The sequence below is a fragment of the Polyodon spathula genome, chromosome 6 (genome assembly GCF_017654505.1).
Source record: "Polyodon spathula isolate WHYD16114869_AA chromosome 6, ASM1765450v1, whole genome shotgun sequence".
Taxonomy (NCBI): domain Eukaryota; kingdom Metazoa; phylum Chordata; class Actinopteri; order Acipenseriformes; family Polyodontidae; genus Polyodon; species Polyodon spathula.
In genome coordinates, this window is record NC_054539.1 from 31,019,485 (window position 1) to 31,036,965 (window position 17,481).

At 41.2% G+C, this 17,481-nt stretch overlaps 1 protein-coding gene across 1 annotated transcript in view; it reads right to left on the reverse strand.

Annotated features, from left to right (window-relative positions):
• The window catches only part of galnt14 (UDP-N-acetyl-alpha-D-galactosamine:polypeptide N-acetylgalactosaminyltransferase 14 (GalNAc-T14)), a 126,074-nt gene that overhangs the window by 28,006 nt on the left and 80,587 nt on the right, over positions 1-17,481 (reverse strand). The window contains exons 9-13 of the mRNA XM_041252735.1: positions 13,474-13,577; positions 5,185-5,311; positions 2,116-2,208; positions 1,936-2,019; positions 799-943 (exon numbers count right to left, since the gene is read on the reverse strand). Coding sequence (XP_041108669.1) covers positions 799-943; positions 1,936-2,019; positions 2,116-2,208; positions 5,185-5,311; positions 13,474-13,577 — 553 coding nt within the window. The remainder of the gene's footprint in view (positions 1-798; positions 944-1,935; positions 2,020-2,115; positions 2,209-5,184; positions 5,312-13,473; positions 13,578-17,481) is intronic.

Here is a 17,481-nt window from a genome sequence, read left to right on the forward strand (position 1 = left end):
TTCTGCTTTGTATTTGTAATTAATTTAGAACACTGTGTACATTTTACTTTTCACTTTGACATTATGGACTTTTTTTGTGTTGATCAGTGGCAAAAACTCCTAATTAAATCCATTTTGATCCCATGTTGTAACACAATAAAATGTGGAAAAGTCCAAGGGGGGTGAATACTTTTGAGAGCCACTGTATGTGGACCCAGGGTGAGCTACAACACGATCACAGCTTGTTTAACTGGGATTGGAGAATTGAATTTAGGGATTTATTTAGGGGAAATTTATTCCCACAAATTTTTATTTAGTTTGTGCAGGGAGAAGGTTCCTGAAACGGGACCTCCCTTTCAGTGGGAGCAGCGATTGGCCACCTTTTGTTTTATTAGCTGTCTTTCTCGCTGTGTTTTGTTTTGAATTTTTGACTTTTTCTGTACATGTCTGTATATATCCTTCGGCACTAGGGATACTATTATTTTTTTATTATTATTTCTTTTTAAACTAGGTTGATTAATAGACCAATATGTCATGGAGTCAGTATGTAATCGCATACTGCATGCAACACACAAAACAATCGATTTTAATTTACAGCTTATTGATTTATTTGTAGAATAGTTTACAAGCTTAATGGTCACAGCCTTACTCACAGGGGAACCTCTTCTAAATCAATGATTTCCAAGGAAATTTCCATTTAGTCACCATGAATATCCTTTCACAGTCTCAGGCTATTACTGACAGAGTGTGACTACCTACTTGGAAAGGAATGCTTTATCCAAGATTTATTTCTTAACTGGTTGGTAATACATACTGTACCTGATTCAGAGCTGGCACTCCTTTGCTCCCAATGCAGGTTCCCAGGCTTACCACTGGCAAATCCTGCCCTTCTAATTTCTGAGACTCCACACAGTTCTGTCTCTGTTGAATTGTGCCAGACTGGAAGTCTGACTCATCTGGGATCCTGGAGGGGAAAAGTAAAAATACCACCAATGAGAATGAAAATAAAAATAAACAGCAAGTGATATGACATTTAAAATACCATGGTCTGCAAAGCTGACGAACCCGACTGACTGTGTCAACACAGATGTCATTGGAATTGGAGGTAATAGATTCATTTTCTGAGGGACTGGTCTCATTTCAGCACTGAAATCACAACCCATCAGTGCTGTTGAACTCTGACACTCCCCAGCACAAATAAAAGCTCTGTTTCATTTTCTTTGCTAGCACTCAGCATTTTTCACAACCATAAACCTTAGCGCTGTGCACTAACTTGATTGCTACTCAGTCATACATACTGCTACCTGACTGGAGTCTTAGATCCTAGCAGCAAGTAAATAGAAAGCTTTTGTTTTTCATTTTCTTTCCTTACTCAATTCCAGAGCCTGCAATTACACATAAACCTTTCTGTCAGTGAGTAACTGGCAGCTATCTGTTTAGCTGTAAGTAGCTATGTGCAAAGAAAGGCTGCAACACTTTTCAACAAAACTACCAGTTTGCAGTTGGTTCTCTTATTTGTTTACAGTTATACTGTATACACACCGAGAACAGAAAACAATACTGAGCTGCAATGATGGCAGTGTCACAATATTTCTCTGCCAACTACTAATGAAAATAAGATGAATAAATTAAGTTTGTGAATTAAGTGCTCTTGAAAGGCAAGGGATAATGGCATAGGCTACAGAAACATGCAGCAAATGAAACCTATATATATATATATATATATATATATATATATATATATATATATATATATATATATATATATATATACACACACACAGTCTGGTAATGTATAGGGAGGTTCCATCACAGATGTTGTTTACAGAATGTGTGGGGGAAAAAAAAATGACATAATACCAAAGAATGTGTTGAATCTTAGTGACAGGTTCGTGCACCTGTGGTCTGACATGAAATACAAGGCATCCAGCATTTACAGTATGTATCTGCACTTACTTCAACTCAGAATATACATTATCCAGGTACCATTTGAAAGACTTGCACTTGAGATTCTTCCGGAGTTCTTCTCTGTTCTGGATGCTGGTTAAGAAACAGCAAATGTAAAAAAGATGTGAAGAAAAATACACGTATACAAACTTTAATATGACCTTTGTAATTAATATAAAAAAAACATACTCTCCATATGGTTTAGCCCTGGCAGCTGGACGAGCTGCATAGTAGAACTGTTTAAACTCGTCCATCCACACTTCGGCTGTACGTAAGGTGTTCCTTGGTAAAGAAGAAACAAATGCTTCTTGAGTAGTGTCTTGCCTTTCTTAAACCAATAAAAAAAAAAAAAAAAGTTTCTCATGGAATTTTAACAGGTTCTTCTACTGCTCAGAGGGGTTTGATACTTTGACACATTCAATTCTATGCCTACCTTCATAAAAAATAACTGAAGATAAAAAAGCACTCAAGACCTAGCCTGGTTGTTTATTACTATAAGTAGTCTGTTACCATGACTCTGTATATTTTACTATGACTCTGAATAATGCCCTTAAGTAAACAGACCAATGAAACTAACTGCAGGTCTCTTAATACATGTGCAGTAAATTAAACTACAGCACCTTGCTCATTAAAAACATCAATGCTTACAGATGCAGAATTAAAGGTGGTACAATGTCCTTTTCAATCCTTTTCAGTTTACTGCTACTATTTTTCGTTCATCGGTCAGTGGTTTGTGGTTTTAGTTTATGAGATACCACAAAACAAGCAGCACATAATAAACTTTGGCTACATTTTCAACAAAATAGAGGTAGCATGCTATGACTGCCATGCTATTATCCCTTTGTGGAGGTATGTATAACAACATGCATATTGCATTTATAATTTATATGTATAAAAAAAAAAAACAGTATAAACTGATTAACCTGTTTTGAGATTATTCAGAGAAATCTGTTGTGAAATTACTAACAGTGTACTTTTGATTACCGTGGTGAAGTACTGATGTAGCTCTGTGCTCTGCGCTGGTTGGAATGTTTTTTATATCAAATTTCATTGGCCCCTGCGTTATTTGTTCTGAAGTTGTGTCATAAGCATTTCTTAACTCACAATGGGATTACAGGAGTTAAGGAAGTGTATTTATGTCTCAGTAAGATGACAATGCTTTAATTTGTCCCTTTAATTTGACGCATTTTGATTGTGCATCTACACTTCTTACTGTGCACTGGATTTGCCTGACCTAAGCACCAAGTTACTAGATGCTCAGCTCATGTACTACCATTAAGTCATTGTAGATACAAATAGTTTTAACCCTAAACTTGCTACTTCTTATCTCATATTGTATTCTGGTACTGTAAACTACACTGTATTTATATATTGTTTTTGCACTGTAACCTTGTATTGCCCTGTAACACATGTAAGTTGCCTTGGATAAAGGCAACTGCCAAATAAACTAATAATAATCAGATAGAAAGTTAGTACTGGCTACCCCCTCCAGGCGTTCCACTGTTGAAACATGCATTTCCTAAATATAGAAAAATATAGTATGATGACATCACAAATCTAGAAAACGAAAGTTCCATTCTGAGTGCCCAAAGTTTTTGTAAACATAGCCTTCGAGTACTCACACTGTAGTGCAATGTTGGATGGATCAGGATTGAAGGAGTTTATTCTTTTGATCTAAACATTGGCTGACTTAAATATCACCACTTTTTGGATTATTCATATATTTTCCAATGGTTATGGGTACCTTGATTTGCCATATTTTTTAAAATGCTTCAGTTAAAATGCTTTACCATACCTCGACAAAATGTATAATGCTTTACCATGCAATCACTATGCTTTATTGCACTTGTATAATGCTTTCCTATGCTTTACCATGCAATCACTGTGCTTTATTACATTTTGCTTTGTTTTTACTATGGTAAACTTGTATAAGGGTTGACTCATGAAAATGAACCTTTTGTATGTTTCACATTTTATTTACAGCTGATCCCTTTTTCTAATTTAAACAGTTTTATACATGTAAAATGTTTTGGTAATTGTAAGATTATTAACACTTTAGCTGGAGTAAGCTCTGTTTAATTTAATTAAGCAAAACAGAAGTTTAAAAAGCAAGCTATTTTTTTTAGTATGGGGAGAACAGTAATCAACCATCTTATAAACACAATTATATTTAATTTCACAGATTGCTGACTGGTAAACAAACTACACCAAATGTAATAGTTACCAGAAACCACTATAATGTTTTTGATAAAGCAAATCCAAACATTGTGATATTGTGTTTGTGTTGTTTGAATACAGATAAACCAGATACTGTGCAGATATGTGTGGATATTTAGGATGAGTATGTAAGCTTTACCTAGTAGGTCAACCAATGTATTCCTCCAAACACACACTTTACACTGAACACTAGTAATTTGGTAACAGGAAAAACACATACAACTAACGTGCACTATTTTTTATCTAAATAACATATTTTACTGAAAAAAAAAAACAGTAGTTGCATATTCATATTCTCTAGAGGCAAGACTAGTTCCTGTAAAATGTGTTTAGAAAGCAGTTACTTGTGCTGTTTTGTTCAGTTTGTTTTCATCCCTAGATATGTAATTAGGGTCATTTTCTGCCAATTCCCTTGATACTCTTAGCAGGAAGACCATGTTAGTAGCAACATTTCCCTGCATTTCCTACACTGAGTTGCATCGAAGTTCATGGCAGCGCTATTCTACACCTTTTAGCATAATTTTGCATAACATCTGTTTGTCCTGTGGGGAAACAAATCCATGCGTAAAGTATACGGCACCATTGTAATCTGAGACTGGCATTAGAACACTCCCCATCTAACATGACTGTCTGTAAACTATGGTTGGAACAATTGTTGATTATCATGATATTAACAATATTTATTCATTGTACTTAATTATTGATAATCATATTATAGGCAATAGTTTTGTTTTTGACAGTCATTTAAAGCCAATGCTATAGCAATGTTTTGTTCCTCTTTCTTCCTGTATACAACCCATTTGAAAAATGTGAAAATCACTTTAATTCAGCACTCCATCCATTGTGGGAGAGGTATGGCTCACATATTTTCAATGTGAAAAACCAAAAAGAAAACTGAGGAAGTGTGTGAGACAGAAAGAACTAGTAACTTTTAGATTTTTTTGAGGGGATGTTTCAATTTGTAAAAACTGTTACGACTGGTATATGTGGACAATGGGACTGATTGCAATTTAAATATAGATAACTCACCACAGCACTTACTTTATGTAGGTATTGGCATTTCCTTCAGGGAAGACATATGGGTGTTTCTTCCTGAAGACATGACCAACTCGACTGCAAGGGATGATCTCCAAGCTACCACCACACATCCACACGCGGAAAGAGATCTCTACAAGAAAGCACAGTCAAAACGTGTCAGTTTATAGAACTTTGTTCACAAATCAATTATGCCCAGACCTACCATTAAACATGAATCAACTGCATTAGTGCTCGCAGTACTGCAATGTAATGGACCCCTGGGCTCTCACAATTTCTAAACATTTGTATAAAGGAAATATATGATTTCTTAAAGCCTAGACACACTGTTATTAAATAATTAAAGAACCAGAATACACTACTCAAGGTAACAGATACAGGGTTTCTTGCTAACCAATATTTACAGTATCTGACAATTAAAAAAATACCATAGAATGTCAAGACATTTCGACTGGGTTACTATACATTTACTATGCATTGTGTTACTATACACTGCAAAAAAGGTACATTTCTGTTAACTGAAAGATTCCTTAGTAACTTTAAAGTACTGTGTATTAAAATGATATATGTCCATGCTGTAAGTATATTGTTATAAATCAGGGCAATTTTTTACAGAAAGATTACAATTGTTTTACAACACAATTTAAAGCTTTCCGCTTGCATTTAGTAACACGTTTAAAAATACTTATTAATGTTCCTTTAAACTAGTATATCTCATCAATTATCGGGTATTCCTCAAACTTGATCCTGAAGTGTTTGCAGTCTGAGTCTGTATTCTCTTGTTTCAAAACAATCCTTAAAAAAGAAAACACAGTAATTTGGCAATTGACTATACTTTCCCCATGCTTACACTGCACTACTCCTTGTGTTATCCATGTTTACCATGCTTTACCAACCTACTCTTTTTCACTATTCTTATTGTGGCTGAAATAAACCAAAACAAACGTCTATGGTTCGTGCCCGCCCTCTGCCTGTGTGTGGGTTGCCTCGCCCTGTGTGATGCTCCTGCCTGCGGGAACTGAAGTTCACCCCATTGGCGTTAGAAGTGGACGCTGGTACCCCGGCACAATACTCGTCGGACTGTAGCTTGGTAAGCAAGTCCGGGTCGGACTTGAGGCTGGCAGAGGAGAGTGTAGCACGCACAGGGGAAGGCAGCAGCAGGGCTGGTAGGTGACGTAATCACACACAAAGACATAAGCCTGATATACGTTCTTTTTGTACAGCGGTATCGGTGCTATGCTTTAGTGCAAGAGGTCCCGGGTTTGCGCCCGCCCTCCGCCTGCATGTGGATTGCCTCACCCTGTGTGATGCGCCTGCCTGTGGGAACCAAGAGATTGCTACTATATATATATATATATATATATATATATATATATATATATATATATATATATATATATATATATATATATATGGTTTTGCATCACCATATAGATTTAACTAGTTGTGCTTCATGAATGAAACTACTGAATTGTTATGTTACACTACAATTGGTACCGCTTTGGCCTATTGAATTACATACCGCTTTGGAGTTTTCCATATATTCCATATAATTGACATTTCGAAATCTAACATGCAATACTGCATTATTATTATAGCTTTAGACTATAGCAGTAGACTTTTGAAATATCATGTTGTGGTTTATTTTATTACATAATATTAAATAAAAATATCTAAATGATGTTCTGTGACAGAGCAGGGGTTCTGCAAGTGTGCATGCGAGGGTGTGTGAGTATGTGATTGGTGGCCGGCAGCCATCTTGGCTCAGGTGCAGAGGAACACTATTAGTTGTATTGGTATTAGTTAATTGCAAAAGTGTGGAATGTGGCCAGGTGGTGATTGATTGCCAGTGTTTTTTTTTAGTTAATGGTTCAGTGAAGGTGTTTTGCCCAGCCTGAACACACAGAGAGAGAGAGAGAGAAACCAAAAGAAAAGGTATTTTGTTGCTTTGTATGTTTGGGAAAGGAGATTAGTTCCCCTCATTTACATAGATTTAGGTAGAGTTTTGTAGTGTTATTTTTTTTTAAAACCTTTTGTTTTATTCTTGTGGTTTATTTGTTTTTGTAAAGAATAATACAAGTTTGCAAAAGCTTTGCTGTGTAAGTGCCTCAGAGTTTCATGCATTTAAATGAGGATTTCCCCCCCCCCCCAATTATATACACATCATACTCCACACTGTTAAGGGGAAAAAAAAATATTGAGAAAAAAATAATATATTAAAAATGAAAAATTATGAAAATATGAACAAAATCATAATTGGGTAAGTCTCCACCTCCCTGAATTAATACTTGGTGGAAACACCTTTGGCAGCAATTACAGCTGTGAGTCTGTTGGGACATTTCTCTACCAACTTTGCACACCTAGATTTGGCAATATTTGAGCATTCTTCTTTACAAAACTGTTCAAGCTCTGTCAAGTTCCTTGTAGAGCATTGATGGCCAGCAATCTTCAATTCATGCCACAAATTTTTGATTGGATTTAGGTCAGGGCTCTGACTGACCTTTTTGTTCCTTAGCCAGTCCAGTGTAGCTTTGGCTGTGGGTTTTGGTTCATTGTCATGCTGAAAGGTGAACTGCCGTCCCAGTTTCAGCTTTCTTCCTCAAGGACTTCTCTGTACTTTGCTCCATTCATTTTCCCTTCTATCCTGACAAGTGCCCCAGTCCTTGCTGATGAGAAACATCCCCATAACATGATACTGCCTCCACCATGCTTCACAGTAGGGAAAGCGTTCTTTGGGTGATGCGCTGTGTTGGGTTTGCGCCAAACATGACGCTTGGCATTTAGGCCAAAAAGTTCCATTTTAATTTTGTCAGACTACGAAACTTTTTGCCACATGGTTACATAATCTCCTGAGTGTTTTTTTGCATACTTCAAACAGGATTCAAGGTGGGCTTTCTTGAGTAATGGCTTTCTTCTTGCTACCCTACCATACAGGCCAGAGGTGTGGAGTGCTTGGGATATTGTTGTCACATGCACACTTTGACCAGTCTTGGCCATAACAGCCTGTAGCTCTTGCAAAGTTGACTTTGGCCTCTTGGTAGCCTCTCTGATCAGTCTTCTTCTTGCTCGGTCATCCAGTTTGGAGGGATGGCCTGATCTAGGCAGGGTCTTAGTGGTGCCAAACACTTTCCACTTCTTAATAATAATCGACCATGCTCCAAGGGATATTCAAGGCCTTTGATATTTTTTTATACCCATCCCGATTTGTGCCTTTCAACAACTTTGTCCCAGAGTTTTTTTGAAAGCGCCTTAGTGCTCATGGTTGAGTCTTTGCATTGAAATGCACTACCCAGCAGAGGGAACCTACAGGAACTGCTGAATTTATCCTGAAGTCATGTGAATCACTACAATTTAACACTGGTGGAGGCCACTTAACTTGATGTGTGATTGTGAAGGCGACTGGTTAAACCTGAGCTAATTTAGGATTGCTATTACAAGTGACTGTATATTGTGAGAGATATTGCTTCTCTCTGGTTCTTTTTCCAGTACGTAACTGACCCCGACACTCACTTTCTCTGCGCACTTTTATTTTACACAGCACATTAATAACCAAATAAACAAAACTAAATAAACACCTAGCACTTTCAAGCACTTACTACACACTTCTACAGGTTCCCTGCTAAGTTGTTTACCTCACATAAACTGCACAAACACAAAGTTCTCACAGTACCTTTGAGCAGTCTACAAAGCACCATCGGGCTCTCCACACAGTAGTAGCCCTGACCAGACTGGCTGCTCTCCTTTTACACTTGGCAGCTGGCCTCAATTTGCAATAATGAGGCCAACTGCCAAAACAATCAAACAATAAAATATTAACTAATACAATTAAACAATTAAACCTATGCCGCCTGTGACAGGGGGATCCTGTCGATGCTTCTTCAGTGCATGTGTGCCTTTATGGAAGCAGCTGGGACGAGATGTGTTGCTAAGGAACTTACTGAGCAGGTAGGCTCGCCCTATGCTGAGTTAATTCGAGAGGTCCTGATTGGCTAGGTGGCATGCCCGGGGAGGCTGTGCAGAGCTCAAAAGGCATCTGCGCCATACCTCGAGTCAACTGCATCTCCATGTGTGGCAATGTTGCCCCTCCCCTGTGTGTATTTCAGCGTTGTATGTTGCGTGTTGTGTGTTAATGTTTGTGTATAGTCATTGGTACATGAGATATATATGGGTCTGTGGAACACGAGTTGTTTAAAATGTACATTTGTATTTAGGCATGAGGATTGCACAGCACTTCACGTGCAGGTAAAATAATAATATGCGAGCACGGTGAATTGCACTTTATTAATTCATGTGCAGTTGTACCGTGACTCCAATTAAATGATTGATTAGCAGTTGAGTCTCGGTACAGCGGCATAAAAGCAGCATGTTTTCACTCACTCAGGGTTGTGTGTTCGGTGAGTGAAGAACGGGATTGGAGATGGAGGTAACAGTAGTAAGAATAGTTAAAATACAAGCTCACTGTGTTTTGTTTCTGTAGTCCGTTTTGTTTATCTATTTATTTTGGTGAAAGTGTCGTGTCCTGTGTTCTTTACAACCTTTTATTTTTTGTCTGTTTAATTATTAAATGCTGAGCGAGAACAATCGCTCAGCTTCACCAAACCCCACCTCTCTGTTGTTTATTTCCTGGTTTCTGGTTTCGGGTTTGACGCCACCCACTACAGCCATCTTTGTGACACAATGTTACACAGAGTGGTGCTGTGCTTACATCGAGAAGGACAGAGTTGGCTCCATGGAGAGAACTACTACACAAAACCCTTCCACTCCAGCGCTTGTGAAGCCATTGCCCAGCTGAGGCCATGTGAAAAGTGTGTTTGAAGAGGCTGGTGTCACCGTGAGAATGCCAGGTCTCCAGGTGCCTAGAAGTACATCAGTTTATGGGATGTTGATCCCAAATAGTTTGCGTCGAGTAACAGGTTCCTTTTAGTCGGACTAGCGCTCGCCATGTGTGGCAAACTTTTATTTTTAGCTTTGTTTTGTTTTCTTTATTAAATCCGGCGCTAGGATTACCATTATTGGTGCCCTAGTGTTGGGCCTGTGTTGTTTATTAAATCTGAATTTGTTCTCAACTCTTGCCCAACTAGCGGGTGGGGGTGTGTCACAAACATTTGCCCCTCATTTGCCCCTCCTGCCCAGCTGCCCCTCACAAGAACACCCCAACAAAACCGCAGGTTTCTGTCTCGTTGCCAATCATTTCTGAGTAGTGTACTGTGTTCTAGCCGTCACTGACATTTTGTAACCAGTCAGTTTTTGAGTTTAGTTGACGGTCCAACCTCCGTTTTTAAAAAAATAAAAAAGTTATTGTGGCAGAGCTGCCACTTGTAAGACCTCATCTTGAATATTGTGTTCAGTTCTGGTCACCTCGCTATAAAAAAGATATTGCTGCTCTAGAAAGAGTGCAAAGAAGAGCGACCAGAATTATTCCGGGCTTAAAAGGCATGTCATATGCAGACAGGCTAAAAGAATTGAATCTGTTCAGTCTTGAACAAAGAAGACTACGTGGCGACCTAATTCAAGCATTCAAAATTCTAAAAGGTATTGACAGTGTCGACCCAAGGGACTTTTTCAGCCTGAAAAAAGAAACAAGGACCAGGGGTCACAAATGGAGTTTAGAAAAAGGGGCATTCAGAACAGAAAATAGGAGACACTTTTTTACACAGAGAATTGTGAGGGTCTGGAATCAACTCCCCAGTAATGTTGTTGAAGCTGACACCCTGGGATCCTTCAAGAAGCTGCTTGATGAGATTTTGGGATCAATAAGCTACTAACAACCAAACGAGCAAGATGGGCCGAATGGCCTCCTCTCGTTTGTAAACTTTCTTATGTTCTTAACACTTATGCATTGAGCATGAGACTCGCGCATTTGGTCCTATTCTCATGCTCACATGCATTAGTAAAAAAAATCTCACGCAATGTTCGAAATTCTGGGCAGTTTTTGGTTGGTTTCTGATCGACGTATAGTTTAAAATAAACAGCTATCTAAAACACATTGTGATTTGTTGACCGGCTGGAAACAACACATTTTCAGCCAATCATAGTGCGCCTCAGTTTCTGGCGCTCCATGCAGCTGCTGTCAGGGCAACATGAACTACAATATTTGAAGCAAGCTGTGGTGGTGTGAGTTGAACTGTATTAACTGAGGTAAGTTTTATGAATTTTCGTTATCAAATGTGTTTTTTTTTTTTTTTTCAAACCACCAAGTCGAGGTAGGCATGATTTTCGGGAATGGCTAGAGACACTTATGGGATTGTGCTGAGTCAACGCCAGTGTTGTTTTTAAAATGTCTGACAACGAAAATAAATCATACTTGTTAATAGTAACTACAACAAAAAATAAATAACTAAAATTATTTATCTCTGATCTGTTTGGTAAAATTGACATTTGATTCCATTGATTTGCTTTTATATTCAGTATTGAATAGTTGAAAGTAAGCATTATTTATATGTACATGTGTTACTTTACAGTAATTTGGCATGTAAAATAGTAGAGAATAAGAGCTAATTGATTTGTCTTTTCCAAAATGATCCCACCCTAAATAAGTGGATGCTCCCCGACAGCGTTCATGCCTGACGCCTTTTAGCACAATTTGAAAAACGTTTTTTTTTTTTTTGTTTTGTTTTTTGTTTTTATTGGACGTTCATCACGTAACAAATATCAAGGTTGTTTTTACTTAGTGTGGTTAAAATCGGCGTATTCACATTTAGAAATATTGTTCCCGAAGATTACAGCAGACACAGCGCAGACAGCAAGGCTGAGCTGATCCTAGAAAATCAATATCATCAGTGACAGCAGTGAGACTGAGCGAGTTTAGAGAACACACCGAACAGCCCGAGAGCTAAGGAAATTGTTTTAGTTTTATTAGAGATTTGTTATGTTCGGGTTTTGTGCCATATCTGACCACCCATTATTTATAATGCTGCTAATAATTATTTCACCATTAATTATTTGCTGATATAAAAACAATGTGTTGCTCTGAAGTTCACAGGATATAGCCTATCACTCGCTGCTATTATAAAACCAGAATGCTGTAAATTGTAATTTAATAAATAAAAAACAAACATTTTTTATTAATATAGTAATATTAATTTATATGACTTGTGGCTGTTAAGTGTTTGATGATGGTCCGTCTGCTTTGAGTTCTTTTGCAAGTTCTCCCGTGAAAGTCTTTCTGACCTTGCCATCTGACTTGTGTTAGCCCAACAAAAAATGAATTCTGGAGCTGAATTTTGAATGATTTATAAATATGCAAATAAAGTATCTCTGTGTCTGAGCCGAGTTGCTCCGAGAGATGTCACAGTGTACAGTGTGTATAGATTGCAACCACAACATTTTTTCTATACCATGATCACAAGTTTACGGTTTACCATTATATGCTAGAGTAGTTAACGCTTTTCTGTCTCTACCAGCACCTAGATCCTGCTTATCATTAAAAAAAAAAAAATTGCTCTGCCCCTCTTTGCCACCCCCCAGTTTACATAGTCTAGTTACACCACTGCTTGTCAGCACCCAATGCTCTGTCTGCCTCAGTACTATTCAGTGACAACTCACGTATGTAACATCACCTTGTGTGGTGGAGTGTCCCGCCTCTTGTTTATGATGTATTTATCTTTTCCAAACAAAACAAAAAACACTCCTTTTGAAAAAAAAAAAAAAAAAAAAAAAACTGCCATATTCCTGGCCTGATGCTTGGAGGTGCTGAATCTCACTTCTGGATACCAACTGTGAACAAAATGGCTGCAGGGGTAACGTCAGACCAGAAACACAGATTCAAAGCAAGGAATGGTGGGGCAAAGCTGAGACGCTACGGCGCTCAGCGTTCGTTAAATAATACATCAAAAGATATAAAAAAAGCAAAAAGACGCAAAAGAAAAGGGCACATTGGCCAAACAAACAAACAAACAAACAGTAAAACACTAACAAGAATCGTGCTGGTTAATAAACCAACACGTCTAGCAATTGTTATTTCGGTGTTTTAGACTCACAACTCGCCTCTGATACTCTCCTCCCCCGTGCAGGCCAAGCTAACTATTATCTTATTATCCCTCGGTCACATTCTGCACAAGTTAAATAAGGATGTGTGACTGTCAGCTAGTTAACAATCAGTAGCTGATAAGTCACGCATCCTCACAAGGTTTTTAAAATAAAATACAAATAATATTAGCTTTCACCATCAATATACACAAATCATAATATAAAATAAATAATAAACAAAGGGGCGGCACACTCCGCCACACCCTGTTACATCGTCTCAGAGTCGGCTTAAAAGCATCTACTGCAAACAGGGTACGAGTGTCTTACCAAAGTTTTCTCCACCCCAAATATCCATGGCTGTGTCATATTTCCCCAAGTGATTAAACCAGGATTTGTCCATTACAAACAGCCCACCAGCAATAATAGGGGTCCTGTAGACAAACAAGGGTTAGTTAATGTTGGAAAGCAATTCAAAATAATAAAAAAGTGATAACCAAGGTTTTAAAATCAATTCTAACATTATCACTAACATTGTCCCCTTTTTTTGATCTGAAGCTACTTCACAACTTCTTCACAGGTCGAGATATGCATATGTGTTAAATGCAACACAATACAACAGAAGTAGCTATTGCTTTCTTGGTCTGCAATTACGTAGTGTTGTATTTCAGATACAATACAAAATTGCGTAATAATTCAGGAAGTGTTTAGGTACCAGGAAGCAGTCATTTTAACCTGAAAAAATGTATACGGCTTGAAAACAGCTAGAGAAATTCCTAAATATCTCTGTAGCAGGGGTAGATCTGTGCTGACTCTGCTGGCGTGTTCACAGTGCTGCAGGAAGAGGGCGGCAGTCGTCCACCAACCGCCTGTGAGTCATGGCAGTGACACGGGGAGGTGGGAAAGTGGGTGTGTGGACTTTCCCTCTCTCTGATTGGCTGGGAGGCGAGTCTTGGGAGGATTGTTAGCCCTATAAGTTAACACTCTGCTGTCTCCTCAGGTCTGCCCTCTCAGATACGCTGTGTGTACAGAAGCGCTGGTCGAGGACTGAGAAACGAGCTGGGAGAAACACGGCAATGAACAAGCCAGAGAGTGACAGCGGGGAACCCTTGGGCAGACACCCAAAGTATTGTTTAGAGCAGGCAGGGAGCCGCTAGAGTAGGTCAGTGATCCAGGTCGTGCGGGAAGCGGCGACCGGGATAACGCTGCCGAGTGCAGCACCTTTTATTTGTAGTTTTATTACTGTGTTATTTTTCCTTGTTCTTTTCGCCTTCTGTTTTCATTATTATTTCTTTGAGCACCTGCGAGTGCGCCCGCAGTTAATTCTTACCAGCTGTGGTATTTCCGTGGTGCTGTCTATCATCGTTGATAGGCAGCCCACGACAACAGTGCCCTCTGCCGGTGAAAAGAAACGAAAAGTCCTGAAAATAAAACTGGGCACCTGGGTGGTGTTCCAAGTACAACTGTTCTGTCTCGTATCAGTGAATCAGCCACCACCCTTCCACACATGTTGTTAGATGTGGGATTCACTGGCATTGCCCATAAAAGCAGTGCACCCACAGAACCAGTACACAGAAGCCATGGATGCCACCCAATTTGCAGCCTTGATGGACCTCCTGCGCCAGACTCTCACTTCTGCGGTGCAGGGGGCGGCTAGACCCGCAGCTCCAGACCACTCCGTACAGAGACCTACCAAAATGACGGCTGAGGATCAACCTGACGCCTACTTGGAGGTGTTCGAGGCTATGGCGATCTCGGCCGGGTGGCCCCAAGCCCAGTGGGCTAGCTGTTTGTTGCCACAACTCACCGGGGAGGCTCAAGCAGCTGCGAGGACACTGTCCCCGGAGCACATGCTGGATTACCCCCTGTTGAAGGCAGCCATCCTAAATCCTGTGGGGGCCACACCAAAGGGCTACCGGAAGAAATTCCGGGAGGAATAGTTTGCGGCGGGGGAGCACCCCCGAGCTATTGCCCACCGGTTAAAGGATTATGCGATGGGCTGGCTGAACCCGGATGCGGTCACCAAAGCCAGGTTGGTGGAGCTGATCATGGTGGAGCAGTTTCTGGAGTGTCTGGCCCCAGGACCTCGGCTATGGGTCCAGCGACAGGCACCAGATACTCTGGATCGGGCTGTCGAACTGGCGGAACAGTACCAGGCGGCGGAGCCAACGCCTGCGAGACCGCCTGGGAGGAGCGAGGCTACCGGATCGACCCCTCAACTGGCCCCGGAGAGGGCGAGGGGACTGGAGGGAAGGGGTAGTCTAGGATTTGGTCGGGGGGTGTCGGCGGGAGCTCCCGGCCCGGGAACTGGGGCAGGGTGGGGATACCCACAGGCTGCTGCAGTGTCAGACCGGGGTCTCGCGCAGACACTTTATCGGCGAGCCCCTTTTATGGCTCCAGTGTTTCCCCTTGTTGCTAAAACTTCAGGGAGAGAAACCAGCCCACCGAGGTGTTGGACGTGCAGGGAGGTGGGCCACCTCGCCCGGGACTGCTCCATGATGGAGTGTGACCTCAGCCGAACAGGTAGGCACGTTCAATTACCACAGTCACTTCAGCACACGGGTTTTGTTATTCCTGTGACAGTGGATGGTACAAAAACCCAGGCTCTCCTGGATTCAGGGTGTGGTCAGTCTCTAGTACAGGACAGCCTAATCTCAACGGGGCATAAATGTATATTGGGACGGGCGCATATTAAATGTATTCATGGGGATGTCCACTCCTATCCCAAGATCAATGTGTGTATGACTATTGGCCAGCAGGTGACGCAGGTGCAGTTAGGATTATGTCCTCGATTGCCGGTACCAGTAGTTCTGGGACGGGACTGTGAGCAGTTTAAAAATTGGTTGACTGCCCTGACAGCCCCGTCCTCTTTATTGGCTAAGAAAGAGGAAGTAATTGGAGAGATTTTTCCCTTTCGCGATCCAGAATGGTTTTGCCATAAATTTAAGCCCCGTAAAACTAAACGGGAGCGCTGGATCACTAACAATGAGGGCTGGCAATGGAGGGAGTCGGAGAAGTTTCAGGTGGTTGGTGAAGAGTCCGGGGGGGAGGTCGCGGAGCCAGTGCAGGGGTCTGGCTCGGCTGCCTCTGCTCGGGACCGACCTGACCCCGAGTTGGAAGCCATGGGAGCTGATTTCTTAGCTCGCTCCCATGACTTCCAACTCGAGCAAGGGCGTGACGACATGCTGGGCAGACTCTTTGACCAAGCAGCGGTGGTTAATGGTCGGGTGGTCGAGCCCAGACGCACCGCCATGTACCCCCACTTTGAAATTGATCGAGACCTGCTGTACTGTGTTGATAAATTACCCCAGACCGTGAAGTGCATCATCAGTTGCTCATCCCTCAGCCCTTTAAGGAGGATTTGTTGCAGCTGGCTCACGCTATTCCCCTGTCTGGTTATTTGGGAAGGGATAAAACTAAATCAAGGCTTGTGTCACGGTTCTTCTGGCTAGGGCTGGATGGCGATGTCAAGCGGTTTTGTGAGCGTTGTGGGAATGTCAAAAGGCCAGCCCTAGAGCCGTTCCACGAGCCCCACTGGTGCCTTTGCCCCTAGTGGCAGTTCCATTTGAGCGTATTGGGATGGACATAGTTGGGCCATTAGAGAGGAGCACGGCAGGATACACCCACCTACTTGTCATTCTGGATTACGCTACGTGTTATCCAGAGGCTATTCCCCGCTAAGTCTGTTGATAACAAGCTTGTAAAGGTTTTCTCCCGGGTGGGGATTCCCAAGGAGATACTAACCGATCAAGGCACCAATTTTATGTCCCGGCTAATCCGCGGAACATGTAAGCTTTTGGGAATTAAGACCATTAGGACCTCGTGGTTTCATCCTCAGACCGACGGTTTGGTGGAACACTTTAATAAGACCCTTAAGAACATGTTGCGCAGGTTTATTCGTAGTGATGTGCGTTACTGGGACCACCTGATTCCTCCCCTTCTCTTTCCGATCAGAGAGGTACCCCAGGCTTCCACGGGGTTTTCAACCTTCGAGCTGTTGTATGGGCGGAGACCCCAGGGTGTGCTCAATCTGGTCAAAGAGATGTGGGAGGAGTAGCAGGGCAATTCGACCAATACTGTCCGGTATGTGTTGGACCTGCGCAAGCGTCTTGAGTCTGTTGGGAAATGGGCGCATGACAATTTGCAGCAGGCACAGCACAGACAGGAGACACAGTATAACCGAGGAGCCTAGTTGCACACATTTCAGCCGGGGGATAAGGTACTTCTGTTATTACCCAGTTCTGAGTCGAAACTCTTGGCTAAGTGGCAAGGACCCTTTGAGGTTACATGCTAGGTTGGGAAGGTGGACTGTGAGATCTGCCAGCCGGAGCAACGGAG